The sequence below is a fragment of the Gambusia affinis genome, linkage group LG04 (genome assembly GCF_019740435.1).
Source record: "Gambusia affinis linkage group LG04, SWU_Gaff_1.0, whole genome shotgun sequence".
NCBI classification, from domain to species: Eukaryota; Metazoa; Chordata; class Actinopteri; order Cyprinodontiformes; family Poeciliidae; genus Gambusia; species Gambusia affinis.
Window position 1 is genome coordinate 22,620,407 of NC_057871.1, and position 24,523 is coordinate 22,644,929.

The 24,523-nt window shown below is 40.5% G+C and overlaps 1 protein-coding gene across 5 annotated transcripts; it reads left to right on the forward strand.

Moving 5' to 3' along the window:
- The first annotated feature begins 747 nt into the window (after window positions 1-747).
- Window positions 748-23,886, forward strand: dnm2b (dynamin 2b). 5 transcript variants are annotated; one of them, XM_044114473.1, is made up of 20 exons: window positions 748-1,183; window positions 4,547-4,620; window positions 5,161-5,310; window positions 5,402-5,605; window positions 6,371-6,469; window positions 6,545-6,705; window positions 8,569-8,711; window positions 8,787-8,922; window positions 9,097-9,164; window positions 13,145-13,283; window positions 14,377-14,463; window positions 14,565-14,635; window positions 16,005-16,059; window positions 17,622-17,732; window positions 17,808-17,917; window positions 18,015-18,126; window positions 18,263-18,430; window positions 19,278-19,504; window positions 20,196-20,432; window positions 21,774-23,051. In XM_044114473.1, the coding sequence occupies exons 1-20, from the start codon at window positions 1,023-1,025 to the stop codon at window positions 21,838-21,840; spliced, it is 2,580 nt and encodes an 859-aa protein (XP_043970408.1). In that variant the 5' UTR covers window positions 748-1,022; the 3' UTR covers window positions 21,841-23,051. The 5 variants fall into 5 exon arrangements, with proteins under 5 accessions (XP_043970408.1, XP_043970409.1, XP_043970407.1 ...); XM_044114474.1 differs by lacking the exons at window positions 13,145-13,283; window positions 21,774-23,051 and adding exons at window positions 10,865-11,003; window positions 23,596-23,886 and having other exon boundaries at window positions 750-1,183; XM_044114472.1 differs by having other exon boundaries at window positions 750-1,183; window positions 21,771-23,046.
- Window positions 23,887-24,523: the final 637 nt, after the last annotated feature.

Genomic DNA, 24,523 nt, shown 5'->3' on the forward strand with positions numbered 1-24,523 from the left:
TATGTTTAAAGTTAATATGTCAAAATTGGTAAGTATACTAAAAGTGCACTTTTGGTATACTTTGTATATATTTATAGGTTGTACACTTAATACTTAGTGTACTTAAAATGTACTCATACAAATGTAAGTACAGTTGAAATATACTAAAGTACTTTTTTCACTAGGGTAGTCAGAAAGTGTCAAAGCAGATACTTGTAATAAAATTCTGCCAAGTCTAAATAAACATTTTGGGTATTCTGAATGTCCTTATATCTTGTTAAAAATAAATATTGAATACAAACTGTTATTTATTCTTATTAGATCTTTTAGCTTGAGATATCCACATCTTTCTGTCATAAGTATCAGATCAGAAATAGAAATATAACACATTTCCAGATAGCTCATATAATTTAAAAAAAATCTAATAAATAAATAAATCAGTGCAAATGGTAAAAAATGTCACCAAATTAATAAATAGAATAACAAAGTAGTTACAAATATCAAAATAATAATTCAAAAAAAAATCAAAAACACCCGTGTGTTTGACTGTTGACTTCATTCACTGTCTAAAATCGTTTATATTTTTTTGAAGCGATAATAAAATAATGCTCTTCCTTTTGAAGTTCAAGTCCTGAAACGTCCAATTACTAAATTAAAACATGGACGTGCGTGAGTCTACGTACCCGATGACAGACGCTCAATCTGACCAATGATTGGACGAGCAGACCTGAAAGGCGGGGCTTCGACCTCCGGTGGAGGCTGGGTGTCGCCTGACCGGATGATGACAGAAGTTTTCCCTGGAAGCCAGTTACTTCTATTATACACTGACCCGTTAACTCGCTGACAAGTTCACTGGATTTAGCCTTTCACGTCTTTTTTCCTTAATAAATAAAAAGAAGTAGAAGACAGACTTTCAAAAAGAAGCAGTGGCAGGCTGCTGAGCCATTTGGAAACTTTTTTCCCCCTCCCTTTGGAAGAGCGAACCATAATTTGACTAGCGAGGTGTCTGGGATAAAGCCCGCAGGGCTCACCGAGGCACCGATATGGGAAACCGGGGGATGGAGGACCTCATTCCCCTCATCAACAAGCTGCAGGACGCCTTCAGCTCCATCGGCCAGAGCTGCAACTTGGACCTGCCGCAGATAGCGGTGGTCGGCGGGCAGAGCGCGGGGAAAAGCTCCGTGTTGGAGAATTTCGTTGGAAGGTTGTACAGCCCGTGTCTGCTCTTCCATTTTATCTCTTTGCTTTTAGACCGAGTTTAGCTACTATTAGTATCTCATAAACACTTGCTGTAAAAACAATAACAACAAAAAACTCGCCAGCTAAGCGGTTGTTTCGGCGCCCAGTGTGTCGGTTCCTCCCAGTTTGTAACGTTTTTCCCCTCAAAACTGATTCTTTCCATTCTTGAGCTATTCACAGCCCGTTCCTACGTAGCTTACGCATAAAACACAGATGTTTGACAGGCGACATAAATTCTGTAAAATTAGTGTAAAATACATCAAAATGCACTTTAATCAGGCACTAAAAGCAGGTGAAAAAGTGACTGTGAGTGTATGACTAATCTAGTGCTGTCAGCAGGGCCTCCTATCAGCCATGTCTTGTCAAACATTCACGAAGCCTGCTTTATCGTAAGATTGCCTGGCTGTAAACACAGACCTCACGTCACATAGGTCACGGTTTGAATCTTAAGGGTGTGGCAGAAAAAGGTCAGTTTGTAGATTTCCAGAGGTCATTGGCAGATATAATAGCTTATCATTCAGCCACACAGGAATTGAAACAGGAGCTTCACCCTTTGCATAATCTTGTGTTTATGTGCGGGGCTGATTAAGGAAATCCTGACAAACCCAAACATCAATTGTGACTTTTAAATAAAATAAAATAAATAAATCCCTTTTTTGTGGACATAGTTGGAGAAATTGGTAGAAATGGTTAAAAAAACGTGTTTAAAATAGGATTTAATTGCTTTAAATCTGCTGAAGATTGGTGCATCCGCATAGTTTTTCTTAACCTCAGCCAAACTGCAGTGCGTGTGAGAGTGAAAGTAGACTGGACGGCCACGTCTCCGCGGTTTTTTTTTTTTTTTCCTGTCGCCTTTTGTTTCTGAGCCCCGCAGCAGCCACACAGGGAGACAGTGGAGGCATTGATGTGTCTGCGCCCGGGTCGTCAGTCATGTCACCAGCTGCACCGTCATGCGTACATGACACACTGGGTACCAGACGCCCACAAAGCTGCTAGCTGTTCCCATGTTCGGTAATCATGCAGGGACGCACTGCAGGCTTTTGACTGCTGTGTTTTAGTTTTTAAATGAGTGACTCTTGGTTTCTCACCGGTCCAAATAAGCTGTTCTCCTCATTTGTAATTGACAGAACCTCGCAAAGACGTTCGACCTTAACCCTTTGAGTTGTCCACATTTCTTCACTAGTGTTTTCTGTGGCACACAATTTAGTTAATGGTTGCTAAGTATGATAGTATAATATACAAATAAAAATCTGAAAAGTGTGGGGTGCATTTGTATTCAGTCGCCCTGAGTCACTGATTTATAGACCTACATTTAGTTGCAACTACAGCTGCATGTTTTTTGTCTTCCCTTTCTAGTGTTGGACCTGAAAGATTTAACAAATTATTTTTTATTTTTTTTTGCAAAATAGCTCAATCAGATTGGATTTTCATTTGGATTTAAGTCTTGACTTTGAGTGGGTCATTCTATAACCTGGAGTTTTGATCTTATCTGACTAAACCAAACTGTACACATGACTCACTTCTTGTTATTTAACCTTTGTAAGGTGAAATAGATCACTCATTCACATTCTTCCAGAAATGGCAGTCAATAAAAGGCATTTCTGAGTGATTTACCAGAATAATGATTCATGAGCAGAACTGTCTTGTTCACATTTTATGCTGCAGTGGCAGAAGTGACTGAGGAAACAGGATGGAAATCAAAGTTGTGCAACGTCTTAACGGCTCAGTCAGCGCTGAACTTCAGGAGCAGTGGGAACATATATGTGCATGTCCTCCACTATTGACCTTAGTGCATATATGAAGGTTGTTTTTTTTATTTATTTTACTCGCTCTAGTTGCTGTCTTTTGAATAAAATGCTGAGTCTCCCTGCTGACCTGACAACCAGAAGGACAGAAAAACAGACATATTCTCCTCGCCTGCAGAGATGTGGGGGCACTGACCTGGAAATGATCGCGATTGTATTGAGCAGAAGTTTCCATTCCGACGAGCACGTGTGCGATGAGAAGAGGGAACACTGGCAGATGCTTCAACTTTATTTTAGATTGTGTTAGTTTACAGCGAATGCCATTTAAAGTCACTTCAAAAGACGGAAGCAAGTCCAGCAATGTGGTCCAGATTAAATAATTCATATCACTTCAGTCACTGCAGTAAAACTAGGACTGTGCGATATGGGTTACATCTAAAATCTCTCATTTCTGTCAAACCGATTTACGATTTCAGTCTGTTTTTGTTCTCGCCTTATTCTCTTAACGGAGAAATTACAAATGGCAGAAGACGTTTCCAAAAAGTGGCTTTTATGATTAGTAGGAACGCAGTCATAATATTAGCAGAATCAAGACAAACATTTACCAGAAAAAAACATTTTAAAATCTTGAGAAAAAAACAGTTTTTTGTGTTGTGTTGTATTACGATTTCAATATCATATTATTTCGGTTTGAGTCGTATGATTTTGTTCTTGTATTACTACGACTGTACTCTTGTAGTATCTTCACCATATTCTCGTAATGGAAAAAGAAAGACATCTTAGCCTGACCGCTGTATTTTGTTGTAGAGTTGACCTGAATTCAGAGTCCAAAATAAACAGAATCAGTAAAACAAGATGGCGGCTCTCCGTGTGTTGACATCACTCTGAAATACGGAAACCCAAGGAGTGCTTTGGTGGGGCGGGGGGAAATCAAGATTTTCCAAAAATTAAACGTACAAAAACTTCGTCATAGATGGAATTATTAAATTAAATACAGCAGCAGCAATTCAGTCCAAACGTCATAAAGTGCAGTCAAACTCTGTTGACCCTTTTATGCAAATTAGGAAAAAGTCATCAAGGTAAAGGAGCCCAGAAGATTGCCTTGAGTCAATGATTTTGCAATAGATGAGACGATGGTGACAGTGGAAAGGAACAACTCTTAGCAGGAAGAAACCTCCAGCAGGATCAGCGGCCATGATGGTGGTCTGAGAAATGCAGAATCACAAAGAGTCCATAGAACCAACCGCCACAATAAATGTTCATTACAGACTCCATCCAGGAAAAGAGACGCAGCTCATCAGAGAAGCACTGAGCCAGGGGAGCTTCCTATGTAAACAAGAAGAGTTCACCAAGTTAGAGACAGCGATAGGTTAGCAATGGTTTCTTCCAGAAAGGGGACACAGCTGAACACAAAGGTGCTACGCTAGAGGTACTTTCTATGCTAAAAAACAGAAGAAAAAAAACCAGGAATCCTTCCATCTTGCAGTTCTATTTAAGAATAAAGGATCAATATGTAAATGTTCTTCCTTAGTTTATGTTTCCAGAAACTAAACTCTTAATCTATATTTTTTTTTGTCTGACAGAGACTTTTTACCCAGAGGATCCGGCATCGTCACCCGCCGTCCGCTCATCCTCCAGCTGGTTAACAGTAAAGCAGGTAAAGCTCCGTCTTTGTACAACACTTTGGGTTTATTTCAAAATGTGAATAGCAGCAGTAAGCTAGAATTTAAATCCTGAATTTATAAAAAAATTGTTCCATCAATTTGTTGTTGGAATTTGTTCCATTGTTAGGAACCGTGTTGCCTGATACCAATTTGGATTATTCCTTTCCTTTTTGTCTGAAGTGGCTGAGCATTTAATAAAATGTATTGTTCTGTCTTTTTTATAATCATCATAAAAAATGAAATAGTTTTTTTCAGTAATATTCTAATATATTGGATCTTAATTTGTCAAAAATGTATTAAGATGCATGGGAGCTGCATCAAATTAGGTCAAAATAAGAATTCACAACATTCTCATTTTAAACTATTTATCATTTATTAATTTATTTTTTTGTAATTTATCTTTATTATTGTTAAAGAAACATTTTTTAAAATTTTTCCTTTCTGTAGTAATGGCTGCTATTCTGCACATTTTTGTGTCTTTGATTTCAGTTTTATTTTGCGCCAGTCATCTTTGCCTTCATCACTTTCTGTAGAGTATGCAGAGTTCCTGCACTGTAAGGGACGCAAGTTTGTGGACTTTGAGGAGGTCCGTATGGAGATTGAAGCAGAGACTGACCGGATCACCGGGTCAAACAAAGGGATCTCCCCCGTCCCCATCAACCTCCGCGTCTACTCCCCGAACGGTACCGAATCCACACATTAAAACCGTCACTCCGCGTATTTAAACTTCCCCCGGCTGACTTCAGCCTTCCTTTGGTGTTTCTCTCGGCTCAGTGTTGAACCTGACCCTGATTGACCTGCCGGGGATGACCAAGGTAGCCGTGGGCGACCAGCCTCCGGACATCGAGCACCAGATCAGAGACATGCTGCTGCAGTTCATCGTCAAGGAGAGCTGCCTGATCCTGGCCGTCACTCCGGCCAACACAGACCTGGCAAACTCAGACGCTCTCAAAATCGCCAAGGAGGTGGACCCGCAAGGTGAGACCGTCCCTTCAGACCTGGGTTATGTTTCAATCCGCAGATCCTTAAAAATTCAAATTAGAGCCTTCACTTGTCTTAAAGTAATTTAAAAAGTAAGTTGGCATTAAATTTGTTCATCAGAGGTCTTAAATTTGGTCTTAGCAGGACCATTAATTAGGACTTTTGACTCGCATGCAGACACCTGCATTATATCCTGCGACTCATTGTTAGCATACCCTTGCTCGCTAGCTAGCTTTTTTTGTTGTGCATCCATCAAATTTATCTCCTGTTGTTTGGCTGGATGAAGTTTGTACATTTCTTTGGATATAAAGGTCTTAAATTCCATTCGAATGGGTCTTAAAATGTCTTAGATTTGAGTTGGTGAAACGTGTAGAAACCCTGTCGTCATTCAATCTAACTTTAATTTGGTTTAGTACTGAATAAAATGAACATGCTCCTTGCTCCTTGCTTCCTCTCACTTCCTCCCTTCTGCTCTCTTGTCATTCGTTGCCTCACTAATAAGCTGGATCGTGGTCTTAATTAACTATTTAATTATTAAAAGATTTCCTGGTAGCCAAGGGGAAGCAAGCAGAGATAAAATGAGTGAATTAGTTCTATCTTTAGCTCTTTATCTTTCAAACCACAATGATATCATCAGTGAGTTAGCTGTTCTTTATTGGATTGCAGCAACATGTCGTATGTATGATGATCACAAGGAGTTTTCAGGTAAAATTAGCTTCAGCTGCAATTTTAAGACCGCCATTGTGACACTTTTGTGTTTAGGGCTGCGGACAATTGGCGTGATCACGAAGCTGGACCTGATGGACGAGGGGACGGATGCACGAGACATCCTGGAAAACAAATTGCTGCCACTTCGCAGAGGTAACTGCGCATGTGATTTTTCTCAGAGTCGCCAGTCTCTCTCTTAGAAGATCTCGCTTTTATTTTTTTTGTCAGGCTACATCGGGGTGGTGAACCGCAGTCAGAAGGACATCGATGGAAAGAAAGATATCCGCGCTGCTTTGGCGGCTGAGAGGAAGTTCTTTTTGTCTCACCCCGCATACAGACACATCGCCGAGCGTATGGGCACCCCGCACCTGCAGAAGACCCTCAACCAGGTCAGACCCGGTTTAACCAGGTCAGACCCGGCCCGGTTTAAACGCTGTCATGCTGTTTGACTTGAAAGTGTTGCCTGGGAGACACGTCACACCCAACCAAACCATGTTCTGGTACACTTTGTTCTTTTCAGTAATATTTTGTTAATCCCAAAAGGAACGTGGATATTTATATCCAAGATTCTGCAGAGTCTCTATAGTGTGAGCAGGAGGGATCTCTTGTAGCAGTCTGTGTTGCAGCCAATCTGAAAAAGCCCCTGTCTGAAGTAAAGCCTTTCACTTTCTGTTACACAATGAGCTCCAGAGTTTCTTCGCTTTCTTCCGTTCCAACTAGGGGTTGAACGACTACATATTTTTTTAAGGTCGACTACATCATGATAATAGTCGAGTCGATGTCGACTAGTCGCGGTGACGTCATAGTGACGTAAGCGCAAAAACCCTTCACAACTACTTGGAGGCTTTATTAGCTATTTTCACGGCAAATATTAACTCCCCCCCCACACACACACACACACACACACACACACACACTCCCCTTCTCCTGCTTTTACTAAGTCTATTATGGAGAATTAAAAGAGCAATAAACAGATCATTCTTCGTGAGCAGCGGGGAAAAGTTTGTTGCACAAAGTCGGGTCTGACTTTTTTTTCTAAACACCGGCTGATGCTGATGATCTCTGGATAGTTACTATAGGAGTCAAATTATCACACTGACTACATGGTGCTTTTGGAACATCACAAGCCAAACTTGTTATGAACGGATCCCGTTTGGTTACAGCTGAATTCAACGAAACCACCTGCTTCTCCTCCGCCCGATGCGCGGCAGGAAGCTCTGCTGACTCAGCAGATTGAACGATTTAAGATATTTTCTAGTCAACGTCAACATGATAAAAGTCGAGTCGATGTCGAGTTGACTAGTCGTTGTGATGTCATAGCAACGCACTTCTGACAGCTGATCTGATGACACTTCTAAGCACGAAGTGTCATTCTTAGCACGAACTCACGGCTATATGTCAGACAAGTATACACTGTCATTACCAACTACAGGCTTTTATTTAATCAGCAGCTGTCATTACCACAGATCTTTATTTAATCAGCAACATAACATCATAATGTATTAGTTAGATCGTCGTGACAAAGACACTCGCGAGCCGCTAAGTGACATCCTTAGCGGGAAGGGGGCGAATTTTAGACGGCTCGTGTTTTGTAGTTGACTGCAGCTGCAACTCCATCTCCTTTTAAAAACACTGTAAAACCACAAATATGGATCCATCTACATATCATTTAAACTAATGTATTAACTTATTTTTCTTGTGTCTTGTGACGTATACTGTGCTGTCAGATCAGCACAGGCTGTCACCACCAGCAATCACAGGACTGCGACTAGTCGACATGAAATGTAAAAACTCGCGAGACGTCCTAGAGTCGACTAGTCGACTAATTGGTTCAACCCCTAGTTCCAACTTGAAAAAGGAACTTCAATATGTAATCTAATTACTTTAATCAGCAAACTCTAACAACAGTTTATTTCCTATCAATTTGCACATTTAGCAACTTTTGCAAACAGCTGTCGCTCGGTAATTAGTGTAACATTCCTAACAATAACCATTAAAGTTGCAAGTAGACAGTTTAATACAGAAGCTGTCATCATGTTAAACACCCGACAATCATTTCAGATTTCAAGGTTTCCTTTGGTGAAAACAAAACCATCCTTCTGAGCATACCTTTTGTTTTTTCTTCTTTTCTTAACTCGGGATTTGTAAATTTTGACTTCCGAGAACATAATTAAGACGGACTTTACATTTTACGTGCCTGTAAATTAAAAAAATCAATATCGTCTCCACATAATTTTATTTTTGCCCTCCAGCAACTCACCAACCACATCCGTGACACGTTGCCGGGGTTACGCAGCAAGCTGCAGAGCCAGATGCTGTCGCTGGAGAAAGAAGTGGAGGAGTACAAGAACTTCCGCCCCGACGACCCGACCCGGAAGACCAAGGCCCTGCTCCAGTTCGTATAAACTGATACGAATAAATGAAATGTGTTCGAACTCTTCGGCTGAGCTGATGTTGCATGAATCTGTAGGATGGTGCAGCAGTTTGGTGTGGACTTTGAGAAGTGCATTGAAGGGTCCGGAGACCAGGTGGACACCTCCAACCTGTCCGGCGGAGCGAAGATCAACCGAATCTTTCACGAGCGTTTCCCATTCGAGCTGGTGAAGGTAATTTTGGAGATTTCTCTGACGTGTTTCTAAACTGCAGTGGGATTTTAAGACAGACTTTCTTTCTGACTAAAAATGAAAACGTTTTGCATCAAAGGTTTTTCCTGCTTGTCAGTTAAAACTAAAGAAGCTCTTTGACAACAAGTACAGAGTGACGCGGCTTTTGTGTCCCAGATGGAGTTTGATGAGAAGGAGCTTCGCAAAGAAATCAGTTACGCCATCAAGAACATCCACGGAGTCAGGCAAGTTCAGCCAGCATGCCAAAAAAACCACCCCGCATTTTAGTTCCTGCCCTTCTGTCAGCTGTCCGTCATCTTACACGATTCTCATCTTTTTGTCTGTTTTCTTTTCGTCATCACTTTTTAAAACCTCATTTCCAGAAATGGGTTTCAATGCACAGTAAACCCAAATCTTCCCATTTGCTAATCAATTTATGTTTTTGAGAAGGAAAGAGAAGGAAAGGATTTTTTTTTTTTAGTGTTGTTTTCACCTCTATTGCATTTAGACATTTCAAGCTGTAATTTGAAGCCAGAAATGACCTCAGGTCAGTTGCTTCTTTCTCCAATTTCTAGCCACATTTCACCTTTGTGTCGATATTTTGCCCCTTTCTACTTTCAGCTTGTGCTTATTACAAAAACAGTCATTAAATGCTCAGAAATAATAAAATATTGTTATATTTTTTTCTTAAACCTAGTTGTTTTGTTCTGACCCCTTAATGCGCCTGCTAAATATTATGAAGTATAATGGATTATAATGTGTGGACATAAGAAAAGGGATTTCCTACAGGGAGATGGTACTTACTGTAGTCACATAACAAAACTTTCTGACAGTAGACGATGAGCGGAGCATCACCTGTCAGGTGTATCTGACGGACGGTTTGGACGAAACGTTCTCATATCAAAGATAATAGTGTGAGATGACCAGCAGTCTCCAGAAAATCACATAAAATAGGAAGATAAATGTTTATCTCTGTGTTGCATGTCTATATTTGAGTGTGTTAGTTTATCTTTTCTAAATACGACAACATTAATCGGTGAATACGCTGATATTTATTTTGTGCTGTTGTGTGTTTGGTGAGTGTGTGGCAGCACACATAAGTCTAATAAAGTCAGAAAGTCTTCTGATCTGTAAATAGTATAATTTAGTTTTTTTATAAGGCTTTGTTTGCGTCAGTCGACTTGGCTTTGAATTACTGGAAAACTAGAGACAAAACAGAAGTGTTTCTATTGTGAAATTAAGCTAAAGAAAATAACTAAAATGTTATGCACTTTTCTGTTCTAATGCTTTCTAAACATCGTCTTACCGAGGGCCAAAAGAACCCCAATTACCAGATTCAATTGTAAAAATAAAGTGATTTTGCTATATTTCATTGTTACAAACGGTAGAAAAGCTTCAGATGCTTATTAGTGTCATTGTAAAGTTGTTTTCTTCCACCAATATTAAAAAAGAAGCATCTCTGTTATTCAAGTAAAGTACTTCCATTTATTTACATTTACTGAACAATGGTGATTCCATTAACATGCCTGATTGAGTCCATTATTGTGTGATAATATTTCCATTAACAATCCTTTTAACAATCAGGCTTTCATTCCAGCTAGCACAAGAAAAGCACAGGCGCGCCCTCTTCTGGATAAAAGTAGTAATCGCCTCTGACCGATGCAGCTGAATGTTATAATCTGTTACTGCAACACATCCGTCACACTCTTTGACATGGACAAAATGGCCGCCTTAAAAGAAACTTTTCTGGAAATGAGGTTTATGTTTTTAACCTCCGGTTTGTCTGCTGCATGGCTGCCTTGACTCCAGGTTCTCTCTCTTTTTTTTTTCCCCCTCCTCACTAGTTTTTTCCACAGTGTCTCGTCTGCTCATGTCTTCCCTGTCTTCGATTTTTTATTTTATTTTCAGTCCTTGTGTCGATGTGTCTTATCTGTATGTCCTTCAGGACAGGCCTGTTCACCCCAGACATGGCGTTTGAAGCCATTGTGAAAAAGCAGATCATTAAACTGAAAGAGCCCTGTCTGAAATCCATCGACCTGGTCATCCAGGAACTCATCAACACAGTCAGACAATGCACTAATAAGGTATCGCTGCATGGCCGCCTGTTGGACTGTCATGCCAGCGCACAGTTAGTGCAGCCAGGAGCCATATCTGTCCAGCGCTGCGTTTTTATTTGATTTCATGGACTGAGAAGAACACCCTCTGTAGCGGCTTTATGCCTTGGAATCGCTGCCAGTGAAAAATCACAAAACTACTAATCGATAAAATCCCACTTCATTGAGAAAGGTGCCAACAAGTGTAGCTAAACATTTACCTCAAAAAGTCCAATTGCTTCTGAAAGTCCACGTTAAACGAGTCAAATAAGATTTCCACGTGAGATCAACGGTCTCCAAAAAAACACAACAGTGATCATATTAAATTTGGCTACAACTTGCAGGGGAAAATCTGGTACTTAATGCCTACAATGTGACCCTGACTCCTCATGTTTTAACCAATGGACTCTCTTTCTTTACAAGAATAAACTAATAGCATAAAATGAACTTAAAGGTCAGCAAAACGTTGTGTTGCTGTTTTAATTTCGCCAAACTTTTCCGTGCCATGGCTCCCCACCCAGTCAGCTTCAGCTTCTGCTGAGGACCCACTTTACAAAAACACAGAAAAACCATCAACTTGTGTTTTTTTTTTTTTTTTTCAAACTTTTATTCACCGTTTAATAATTATTGCATTTGTTTAGCATAAATACTGCCTCATACCTTCTAATTTTAGTCGACCGTGATTTCTTGGGGGCTTTTTTGAGCCTCAGTGTGGGACAGTGAGGAACAAAGCAGCTTGATGAATTTGACTGGCAGCCAATCAGAAAGAGAAGCTTGGCAAGTGACATTTCAAGTAATTATTTGTACTTATATTTTGGAACAGTGACTGACGCATGTGAAATTTTCTAATTAAAAAAGGGATTGGATAGTTACGATTAAAACATTTATTAGATTGAATTGTTTTATTCTAACATTTTTCCCCCTGAGCTTCCCTCCTAGCGCCCTCTAGTGGCCCCCACTTTGAAACACACTGTTCAATAACGTCAAAGCAGCCGAGATGAAACTTTTACTCAGATAAATTAGTGTATATTTATAGAGTTTCCCCTACTGAATTTTATTTAATCCCAAATTTAGTTAAAAATTTCCTGATTCCTTGTATTGAAAGGAGTGCACTTTAAAAATAATCTATTTCAGCTGTTGTATAAAAAAAATAACCCAAATTGTTTAGAAGAATTTGAGGTTTTGTAAATCTTTTTAAATCTACCCGTCAGTAATTTCTAAATAATTTTGGGGTCAATTAGTAGCCGCCTTATTTCATAGACAAGCAGAGACGTTTTTTATAAAATAAAAACTCTGATCACGTGGAGCATTCGCATTATAAAACATTCCACTTTAAGACGGTGTTCCTCTTAATAGATAACAACTATCGCATCTTCCTTTTTGCACGGTCTTCCTTTTAACTCATGATTAGTGGGTAGGTCAATTACTAGCTGTCAACCAATGAGCTCAAGCTGGATTTTCGGTCCCGTTTGACCGTCCAGTCCACGTACAGCATTTATAACGGCCTGTGGACGGGGTTTGGTGTCCTGGCTGGACTGCAGTGCGGTGGAATGCTGCCTGCGTGCTCACAGGCAGATGTGAAACGTTTCTGTGCTGGTTCACTGCAAAACAAGCTGCAGGCCTCATTTGAACTGGGTTGAAACAAGAGTTTTTATCCTGTTTGGGCGTTTGATCTGGTGGGATGCTCTGGTTTGCTGCTTCCTGTTTGTTTGGGGTTTTTTTTTTTTGGGAAAGTTTTAAGTTGTCCATCACTTCTCTTTGTTTCCTTTCCAATCAGCCAAACTTTCTCTTAGTTTCTTTGAAGTTTTCTTGGATAGCTGTTCTCAAAGTTCACTTCATTGTTTCTGGCTACACTTGTAGTGTCACTAAAAAGCTGTTTTTGTCCCGTAAAGCAGATTTAAGAACCTGCAGCTTGTTTTTGTCCTGAACATGAAGCAGAGCTAACCTAATTCCTGTTTTATCTCTCTTCACATGCTTCAATGCTCTATTTTCTTCCCCTCAATATCCCATCCAACTATTCTTTTCTCCACCATTTTTTTCTCTCCCTTCTGTCCTACTCTGACCCACGCTGTGCTCACCTCATTCTTTTTACCTGACACTGAAACTCCGACTCCCATGATGCCTCACCACAGGACAGGTCTCTTCACCCCAGACTTGGCTTTTGAGGCCATAGTGAAAAAGCAGGTCATTAAGCTGAAAGACCCCTGTCTGAAATGCGTAGACCTCGTCGTCACCGAGCTTGTCGCCCTGATCAGGAAGTGCTCGGAGAAGGTAAATGTGAACAGAAGCGGAACGAAGAGTGAGAGGCGATAAGCGAAAGACAAAAGAAATCGAAACCTTTTCAAGGACTAACCAGCCACTGTCATCATTGCTGATCGTCACTTTTCACCACCCCTCAATGTTGACCCTCAATTATAAATTTAATGACCGACTGACTTTAAACGCAGGCCGTCATCACACTGATCAGCTCTTTAACCAGTCCTCACCCCTTCCCGTTTTTAAATCAAACCCCGCCCCGCATACGCAAATTTAGGAACCTCTCCCACACACTCTTCAGTCTTCCCGTCTTCCTGAGTCACCTTCCCCCTGATTTACTTACTGATTTGTTGAGACTCACGTCAAGCTGATGGCGAACGTGTTGGTGCATGCGGTCCTACTTGAACCATCTGTAAAAGTGTCGTCTGCTCGGGAATGTTGAGGTGTACTAATACTGGGTGTGCAGCTTTGTAATTGCAGTGCCTTGTGGGGTTTTCAGACCTCCAATTCTGCCAACTTGACACAAACTTTAATCCACTTCATTGGGATTTTATGTGATCAACGTAAAGTAGTGTGTGTGTTACACCCCGGTACTGGCCTGGACTCAATTGGAACCCGGAGATGTGAGGAAAAAAACTCTCGGACACAAAGCTTCATCTGCAGCAGCAAAACTGCATTTGGTTAAAAATTTTGTTTTCACTCGTTCTGGAATAAACACATCTAAGAAAAATAAAAGCAACAACAAAAAAAAAACACAGCAAGTTAAACAAAGATTCCTCCTGATGCGAGAGTGGTGCAGCGATTGCGGCGGCACCTCATGCACAAAAGTTATTTATCAAGCCGCTGAAAATGCTGTGTCGTTTTCCTCCCACTTTGCGATCATCCGTTACTTTGTGTTGGTGCGTCGCATTAAATCCCAATAAAACGTCCAGAAGATTGTGGTTCTAATGTCACAAAATTTGAAAAAACGTAAAGGAATACGAATGTCTGAATATCTTTACAAGGCACTGTAGGAGATCTGCACGATGTGCAGCTTGGGATTACTTGCGTCAGTCTGCAGCTGTTTGTTTTTTTTTTTTTCTTCCTGCACACACGTCGGTGTTTGCAGTTGGATTCTTACCCTCGACTGAGAGAAGAGACAGAGAGAATCGTCACCACTCACATCCGAGAGAGAGACAACAAGACCAAAGACCAGGTTTGCACTTGCTGGCAGCAAAACGATTTCCAGTATCCTGGGATATTGTAGTTATGCTCTGTTTGTGCAGGTAATGTAGCGTGTCGTGTTTTCCCTCTCAGGTGCTGCTGCTGATTGACATCGAGCTCTCCTACATCAACACCAACCATGAAGACTTCATTGGATTCGCAAAGTAAGATAAACTTCTGATACAGATTGATGGGGATCTGCAGATAATTATCAGGGACTAAAGTCCGGCCTGACTGCTCTGATTGGCTGTCAAGAAAGATTTGGTCCGTGGACGACTGTAAAATTTTCCAGGACGATGTCGCATCTTAGCTCATGGTGGATGTTTTGAGAGGCTTTGCCGTGTTCAGCCAGCGTTCTTTCTTTAAGTGAATTCATCACTTCTAACGACGTGGGTCCAAAAACTTCTCAGTTGCAGATTCAGAGTAAAAAAATGCAGGATGATATGTTCTACATTCTGTTTTGTTTTATTGTAGATCAAAAGGCTGGGATCATTTGGTGCTTTTGTATTTACAGTTTTTTTATTTGTTCAAAGCAGTCTAGTGTTGCTTCAGTAGTGAATAACTGTATGTAAAAAGATGCTCTGCTGCTGGTTTTTTTGTTAGTTTTTTTTTCTACCACAGTAAAATGATCACGCGGGTTCATCCTGTTTCTGTCCCTTTCAGCCGCAACTGAGTGATGTTCACAGAGAGACTGGAACTGTTTTCAGAGATTACTTTCTAAGAAACAGCCAGAACAAAGACGAACATCGCGTTCAAGTCTCGTTACCGAGGTCCAGATGGTACAGAAGCTTGTGCGTTAATTGCGCATTAAATTAACAAAGTTGAAAGAAATTTGTGTTGACGCACAACTGACCTATTTTGAACATGTAAATGTCCGTGCAACAAATAAAACTAGTTATTTTTTCTTACTTTATCAAAATTGGACGACCCGTTTCTAGCCATTTCAATAAATAATCAAATCCAGGTGTGCTTTTGGATGATTCTGGTATCTCGTTGGATTACTGTCAGGTTTAAGAGCTCTTCTGCATATAAAATACATAAAAATGAAATTGAAGCATAAGTACAGATTTGCACATTGCAAGATTAATGCTTAAACCACAAAGTGTAACGGATGTCTGCAGAGGGAAATATACAGACTGTTTACATTATTTATACTTAATAGAGTACCTGAGTTTTAAAAGTTTAGAATAAATATATAAGCAATAAAACATTCCCTCATTCATCCATACGCTTTTATTGCTTTGGGGATCGAATACTGATAAAATAATTGATGAAATATGCTGTAGTCGTAAAATACAACTGAACCAGCCATACAAATGCTAAACTATGCAATAACTTAAAAAGAATAAATGGAATATTAGTAAATAAAGAAATATATTCTGGACTTATATTGATGATTCTTTCATTTGTAACTGGATCAGACTGATTGTGGAAGAGTCTCCCAGTGTGTGAAAAGAAACCGGGGCCTAAAACGCTTCACAGTTGCCAGTTTTTAGACCTGATCTGATTTTCTTGAACGTCTCTCTCCTGCAGCGCCCAGCAGAGGACGGCGGCCAACGCCACCAAGAAGAGAGTCATGCCCAACCAGGTAAGTCATCTCCCTTACATCATTGCCATGTTTTGTTTGTCCACTGTTATTGTTCGTCTTTCCATGCTGCTTCCTGGTCCCCATCGGCTCTTTGTTCCTCTCTTCCTCCTTCTGAACCGCTCAGGGGAGATTCTAGTAAGCACCTCGCCCCCAGTTCCTCTTTAGGTGGGTGGGGGGAGTCGCTGCTCACTCAGGCCATGGGTGACGAAAAATATTTTTTCATGTCTGTCAGAGAAGAGGGAAGTGAGAATTACGCACACTTATGAGAACTCACGGGTCGAATTTTAAGTGTAAACAAGTGACATCACAGCTTCTCCTTGAAGCTCCTGTGGGCTTTTCTGAACTTTGAAGAATGTTGTTCTGCATCTGTTTATGGATGATGATGAAATTAAAAGAAATACAGGAAAGCTAGGATGAATTGTTGCAGATTTACAGGCAGCAGGTGTTTGAGGTTTATCTGTAAACCTCTCTGACTCGTTACATCAGAAGGCCGGAGTCGTTTTCCTCTGATCATCTGATCTGCGAAAAACTCCTAAAAATAAATCAGCTGTCAGACCACAATTTGAAATGCTGAGTATAGTTTTATTGAAGAAGCACAGAGACATTTTAAAACTCTCTACACTATGCTGGACATCAAAAACAATCTAAAATGTCTTGCACCGTGACTGCCATGATGATTATTCTCTCTCATTTTCCTGTACTGTAAAACTCAGTCCACCATTTCAGTCAGAGTGCTGCATTGCTGTGGTACGTTTTTATGTTTTTCTTTAAAGCTGCAGTAGGTTACTTTATAAACAATGTTGTTTTTTTTTTGTTATTTGTTAAAACTGCTGTGAAACTTTGACAGAATAACACGAGACAGTCGATCTGTGAAAGAATCGAGCTCCTTTTCTCTGTGGTCCTGCTACCATCTTCAGAAATGCACCACTTCTGTTCATACACAACCAGACAGAGCACAGAGGAGGGTCTTAGCACTGTCCATCATGTTCGTGTAGGCGCTGCTGAATGCTAATGATGGAAAAACAACTTAGCGTTACAGGAAAACCGTTTAGCTATCGTCATTGGTTGCCATGCTAACTAGCCTGAGCATTCATAACAGGCTCCCCTGCGAGCAAGGGGCTGTATCGTAGAAGAGAGCGAATGGCAGAGTGTGACCGGGCTGTACACGAGCATGATTGACAATGTTAAGACCCTCCTCCTTGCTCTGATTGGTTGTTTCTGACCATGCAGAGTATAAGTGATTGTAGGACAACAGGAAGGAGGCAGAGAAGCTTGATAATTTTTTTTTTTTCATATATTATCTGACTCAAAGCATACTGTCATAGTACGTTGTCATGACGGTTTGAACAAATACGTGAAAAAACATATTTCCTCATAAAAGTTACGTACTGCAGATTTAAAGTTACCAATGTTAACACAGAAACGACAGCGAATAGAAACACTATAGCAAATCAAATATCAAACTGAAGCGCCAAACTCTCTCATTTTCATTTGCTTGTAGCATTCTGCCTCCTCTTCTAGGATGAGTTTTAAAGTACCAGGTGTTTCTCTGGACCGTTCAGGTGATCCGCAGAGGCTGGCTCACCATCAACATCAGCATCATGAAGGGCGGATCCAAGGACTACTGGTTCGTCCTGACCGCCGAGTCTCTCTCCTGGTACAAGGACGAGGAGGTAAACCTGCAGAAACAGGAAATGAGCGTGTAGCCGTCAGCCTCTGGCAAAGTGTCACACACAGTGTTTCATCAGGAGAAAGAGAAGAAGTTCATGCTGCCTCTCGACAATCTGAAGCTGAGAGACGTGGAAAAGGGCTTCATGTCCAGCAAGCACGTCTTCGCCATCTTTAACACCGAACAAAGGTGCTGACATCTTTGGGGTTGTTGTTGTTTTTTTTTTTCTTTTTTTGTTAAACTGGTTGGATTTGAAGCTTTATGTTTAGGTTCTGTTCGTTTACAGGAACGTGTACAAAGACCTGCGTCAGATCGAGCTGGCCTGCGACACCCAGGAAGACGTGGACAGCTGGAAGGCCTCCTTCCTCAGAGCCGGTGTTTACCCAGAGAAAGACCAGGTGCACTAAAGTTTACCGCTGACTAGATGTTCCCTGTTGAGTTTTCAGACACACTGCAAGCAGAGACTCTATTTTGACTTTCCGAAAACGTTTCCTCTGCGTGGATCACGTGACGTCCGCTTCTGGTGTCCCTCAGCACGAGAACGAGGACTCCATGATTCCCGGGGACACGGTGTCCATGGATCCACAGCTGGAGCGCCAGGTGGAGACCATCCGCAACCTGGTGGACTCGTACATCAGCATCGTCAACAAGTCCATCAGGGACCTCATGCCCAAGACCATCATGCACCTCATGATCAACAACGTACGTCCCGTTTTTCTTTCCCCCCATGTAAAGTTGAGCATTTCTGCTACCAGCCGGTTCTGCTCGGTGCATTTTAAACGGTCACACACACACACACACACACACACACACACACAACCGAACGCACTCGTTTTCTGTTTTCTTCTAACTTCACAAATTTGACCAAGCCCGGAGACATTCATTGGGATTTCAGTGTATAAAACTCTTTTAAGTGCATTCAGCTATAATATTTTTCAACTGTATTTTGTCAACATGTTTAAAAAAAAAATAGCTCTTAACAATTTTTGCAAATTTCTTGTCTTTGACGGGTGTTTTTGCTTTTCTTTAGCTTCTGCAGCAAAACAGCTAATCCATTTAGCGCGTAGCATCACCACTGAAGGTTTGCAGGAAACGTAAAATGTATTCCTAGTGCAAGTACCAATGTTGGTCTGATTTGTTGTTTAAATCTGTTTTTGAGTGACTTTGATGTTTAAATGTGACAAACACATTTAAATAGGGCCAAACTAAGACATTTCTTTTAAATTGCTAACATGAAGTCATAACATGATGACAATTAACTCTTACTCTTAGTAGAGTAGATGAATTATTACCAGAAGAAAGTCATAAACGTCTGAGAAAATCATGGTTTTAGTGATGAAAAAACCTTTTAGATTTATCCAGAGCTAACATGGTCCGCTCTGTCTATTCGGTTCTTCCTTCAAACCGTTTTCACAATCGTTTCCTGCTACTGATGACAAATAAAACACGTCCTTATTGGTAAGGATACCAAAGAATAACTTTGTGAGGTGCTCAACATTCCTCACTTTACTTTTCTTTTTTGTTTTTTTATTAATTTTTCACGCTTTAGACGAAGGACTTCATCCACTCCGAGCTGCTGGCCTACCTGTACTCGGCTGGAGACCAGGGCAGCCTGATGGAGGAGTCAGCGGAGCAGGCGCAGCGGAGGGACGAGATGCTGAGGATGTACCACGCCCTGAAGGAGGCGCTCGTCATCATCGGAGACATCAGCACCACCACCATCTCCACGCCGATGCCGCCACCCGTAGACGACACTTGGATCGCCAAAGAACCAAGGTGGCAAATGTTGGACAAACGAATTCATGAAAAGTTCATACTTGTAACTTTGACGGTTTTCAACCTACTTAATAGTCAAAACTTCACCTGCAGTGGAGAATGAGTCCCCAGATCAGACAAAAACAAACCTTTAAAAAAAAATTCATTTATTTAGAAAATATTAAGCTATTCATAAAACACACATCTCTGTTCCAACATGTTTTTATTTCTATGTGCTGCAACGCCTGAAGCAAAAAAACAAAAAAAAAATACAAACACAGTGCAAAATTGTAATGAAATGTTGGGATTTTTTGTTTTTGTCATGTTCACATATAACGGCGGTCGACTGCGGGTGAAATATGAATGATTTTTTGAACATTAAAAAAAATTGGGTGAGCATGACTAAAACTGTAATATTAGTGGAAGTGTAAAAAGCTTGAATAAATTAAGGGTTCATGTTTTAATTTAAAAAAATATGTGTAAAAAATTTTTTCTTAAATTATTTTTGTAAGATTTTTTAGTGTGTATTAAAAATCAAAACCAGAGCAAACTGGCCTTGTCATAATACATAATGTCCACCAGGGGGCGCCCATGAGCTGCCAGATATGAAACCAGCAGCTTCTTTCTCTAAAATACAGCAAGAAAATAATTTTTTTAAGATTTGTTCAGATTACCCATAATGAACATAACATTTTATGGCTCTTTGTTTCAGTCCTCCTGCGGGGTCCCGACCTCTCGCGTCGACCGCAGCCGCTCCTAACCGGCCCCCGGCAGCGAGGGGCCCCACCGCGGGTCCGCCCGCTCCTCTGAATCCATCGCCGGCGTTCGGAGCGCCGCCCGTTCCGTCTCGTCCCGGCGCTCCGTCGCCGTATGATGCCAACTCAGCTGTGCCCCTCATTCCTTCGAGGCCGCCCCGCGTGCCTCCAGCTCTGCCGCCGGGAATCCCCAGGTAGATGGAAACACACACACACACACACACACACTCACACACACACATCCTTACGTGATTTGGAGCTTTGTTGTGACATATCATGAGGTTTATGTCATATCGTGAGGAATGTTTGGCAGTTGGAGGCCCACTGCTTCTCTTCTGTTTTCTTTCTTGGTGCAAATGTAAATGTGGGAAATATTTTGTGATACTATTGATAAAAGTGACAATAAGAGGAATTTATTGCTACTTTTTTTTAGGGACACAACAATCATATCATCACGAGCACACACGCTGGAATTGAAAAATGTTCCATTTGTAATTTATAAGCGTAGTTTCTATCACTAGGCTGCACGCAGTAACGGCATTTAATCATATTTTCAAATCGATTGATACTTATTGACTCTCAAACGGAAAGTAGTAACAACATTTCTAACAGCGTGGACAGTTTGTGGGGTTTCAAACCTCATTCATTGAAATTCATCGTGACAACAGTAAATCAAAACTCTTGTCATGGTACGAAATTTATCACGATAAATGATTACCAATACAATAATTATTTCACCTGACCTTGTTCCACCATGCTGAAATATTTCAGGAAGTTCACTCTAATACATTTTTTAACACATGGCACTGAATGTCGGTCATAAAAACAGCCAGACTACCGTCTCCAAAAATGTAAAATTAGCATCATCGAGTAAAATAATGAACAATGATGCAATTTTAAGGCTCTTTATATTCATATTCTACTGTGCATCATGTAAACATCTGGATAAGGCCGTAAGATCTGGGCTCTCCTTTCAGATTAATCTCATAGCGAATAATTCAAATTAAAAATTTCTGAGAAAATCTTCCTTGTAGATCAACATAAATGTAAGATGAGCTGGTAGAAATGTAGCACAGACAGCTTCTAATCAGTCTGGGTCCAGCTGGGACTCAGTCAGATGCGCTTTCAGACTGAGCTGGTTAGCAAACACACACCTGAACACCGTTTTAAAACTTTAAAAGCTTTTAAGGCTTTTAAAGCACGGGAACGTCGCCACCATTTGTGCTTCAGGGTCAGTAACCCCGACTAGAATTCAAACCCATTACATGCCTGGCTTTTCCGTCTGCGTCTACACGGACACAATAGGTGACCCTGTTGCCATGGTAACGGGCCCAGGAAGCCCCACGAGTCTGCACGCATGACATATCTGCCATTCTGTGTTGCCGGGGGTTTTTTTCGGGAGAAGGTTGTTTTTGGTGCTTCGCTGCATGGCTAAATGGTAACATTTTCTCCTTGCATGTTCTTATTTATTTATTTATTTTTTATTTTTTTCCCCCTTCCCTTTTCCTCTCTTCCACCATTTTCTCCTGCAGCAGAAGACCGCCGGCTGCACCCAACAGACCCACCATCATCCGTCCTTCAGAGCCCTCCCTGCTCGACTAGAATCTCCCTCAAACGTCATTTTGTTCTCCTTCTTTTTGTTTTTGCTCCATCTGGTCTCTCTGACCCTGTTTACACTTTTCTGTCACTTGCAAGCAGAAATGTTCTACTAAAAATAGTTTCTACTCTGTGATTACAAACTCTTAGGTCTGTGCTTTTCAGAGGCATTTTTGTGTAGATACTTTTTTCTTTTCTTCCTTTCAACGACGACATGAAGGCAAAATGAAAATATATCAATTTGATGACAAATTTTAAGCCTTCCTCAGAAACTTTGTAATAAAAATCCATCTATAAGTGGCATATAATGTACGTTTTTTTAATGTATATATTACGTTAGAGAGTTGAACACTTGCTAATGTAATAATCTGTAATAATGACACACTAAACACCTCAATAGATATCAGCATTTAACAAAAATAATTATTCTCATCAATTTTTTTCTTCACTTAAGCTGATTTATAACATTCAGCTTCTTACCAAGTAGTTTTTTTTATATTATATATATATATGTATATATATATATAATACACTCCTGTTAGGTTTAGTGTTTCTTCCTCTGTGGGAAACGCAAACCTAAATCAGAGATGGAAACCAGAAGGGAAGTGCTGGCGTCTTATGTAACACTAATAACTACACAGATGTTGATGTAAGAGTGTCCTGTGCCTGTGAGTTTCCACAAAGCTTACCGTCAATGGAAAAAGTGTCACAAGGTCTTTGAAATTTCATCAGAGCACAAAGCCATTTGTTAGATAAATCTGAGAAACGTCGACTTTACGTTTATGAATAAAAACACCAAATCGAGACCAAACGCTCTGGTGGTTGGTGCTTCTTCTGGCCGCATGCTTCTGTTTTTCACTCGAGATGATGTGAGCACACGCTCATTAAACATTTGCATGGTGCAAACCTGGAAGCAGAACTGAAACATTTCCTCTGTGATGGAGCAAACGCACTCGGGAAAGATGCAGGAAATCTGGGATCAGAAACGAAACAGCAGTGACTTAAGTAAGAAGCAGAAATAGAAGTCGCTGCCCCCCTTTTACAAACCAAAACATTTACTGTGTAAACTAAAGGATGCGTGGAGAACCCGGAGAGAACCCACCATGCACAGGGAGAACATGCAAACTCCACGCAGAAAGACCCTGGGCCGGGAATCGAACCCACAATCTTCTTGCTGCAAGGCAACAGCTCTACCAACTGCAGCACTGTGCAGCTCCTTTGCAACCATAATAAATAATAAAAAAAAACCAACAATTATTCACCAAATATGATTTCTTTTTATGTCAGTCAATAAGGAGGCTTTCCAACCTGGAGCTCATCACTAAAAAATAAATGAATGAGAAAACTGCATTTTTTTACTTGCAGAGAAAGTTATAAGTTTGAAACTTCCCGGGGTTGTGAGTAAATGACTAATTATTCCTTCTGCTGTACATCCGTTTTGATCGTCTTGTTGCATTTCGACTAATATTCTAAGTGGTAGTTTTCTGTTTTCTTCCACTGAGTTCTAGTTTTGGCTGTAAATCATGAAACATTTCAGATTATTTCTCACACTTCCAGCCCCAGCAGGTCATTAATCCTGTTGGTGATGTCGATCATTTGAAATTATTATTATTATTATTATTATTATGATTTTTGTCCAGACGCGGCTCCCAGACGTTAAGAGAAGATCTCGGTGTGAACGCTTTCTCTCCAGTGAGGTTTGCTTTTCAACAGAACCAGAAACTAACCAGAGGTGTTTATGTTCATGATCCTCTCACACAGGCGGCCGCCACACGCTCCTTCTCGACCGAACCCCATGTGAAGGAACCTCCAACCCGGCCACAAAGAATCAGCAGCAGGACTCTGCTGGAAGAACTAAATTTTTCTTTTTCTTTTTTGTTTTTGTAGCTGCTTTAAGAAATCAGGAATTTCCTACAGAGACTAAAACAGAATTGGAAAACCCCCCTGATTTGCTCTGTATGTATCGTGATATCAACAGTAAATATGCGCTGTATATACTGTAAATCATTTTCTGTGGCTAAATAAATGCTGCTCAGACGTTTGGGGTCAAACTATTTGGTAGTGACAACTTTATGACTATGACTGCCATAAAGCTACAGTCGTAAAGTTGTAACTTTAAGACTGTAAAGTCATAAATGTAGTTGGTAATTACAGCCCCCAAGAGGATTTGTGTTGCTCCTTTTTTTTTTTTTTAGATGCTTTCCAGCTCGAACAACACCTGATCAAAGATTTAGGTTTCTGCAGAACTTCGAGACAGCCTGGGGAAATATTCAGGCGATGCAAATAAGATGTTTAGATGGGGATTTACGCACAAAAGCTCCAAAACATTTGTGAAAATAACTTCCTCATTTCCTGTTTTTTTTTTTTTGCATGTTTGTCACACTTAAGTGTTTCTTTCTTAACATCAACCCAATTTAAAAAATAGTCAAGGACAACACAAGTAAACACAAAATGCAATTTGTAAATGAAGGTCTTCATTATTAAAGGAGAAAAGAAATCCAAACCATCATGGCCCTGTGTGAAAAAGTGATTGCCCCCCTCGTTAAAATAGACTATAACTGTGGTTTTTAACACCCGAGTTCAATTTCTCTAGCCACACCCACACCTGTTTTCAATCAAGACATTACTTAAATAAGAGCTGCCTGACACAGTAAAGTCCACCAAAAGATCCTTAAAAGCTACACATCAT

Bases quoted from the DNA above. Each gene is read 5' to 3' on its own strand.
- dnm2b (XM_044114472.1), top strand. From the start codon at position 1,023: ATGGGAAACCGGGGGATGGAGGACCTCATTCCCCTCATCAACAAGCTG. The intron at 4,621-5,160 runs GTAAAGCTCCGT...CACTTTCTGTAG, and splicing joins GCTGGTTAACAGTAAAGCAG to AGTATGCAGAGTTCCTGCAC. The intron at 18,127-18,262 runs GTGCACTAAAGT...GGTGTCCCTCAG, and splicing joins TTTACCCAGAGAAAGACCAG to CACGAGAACGAGGACTCCAT.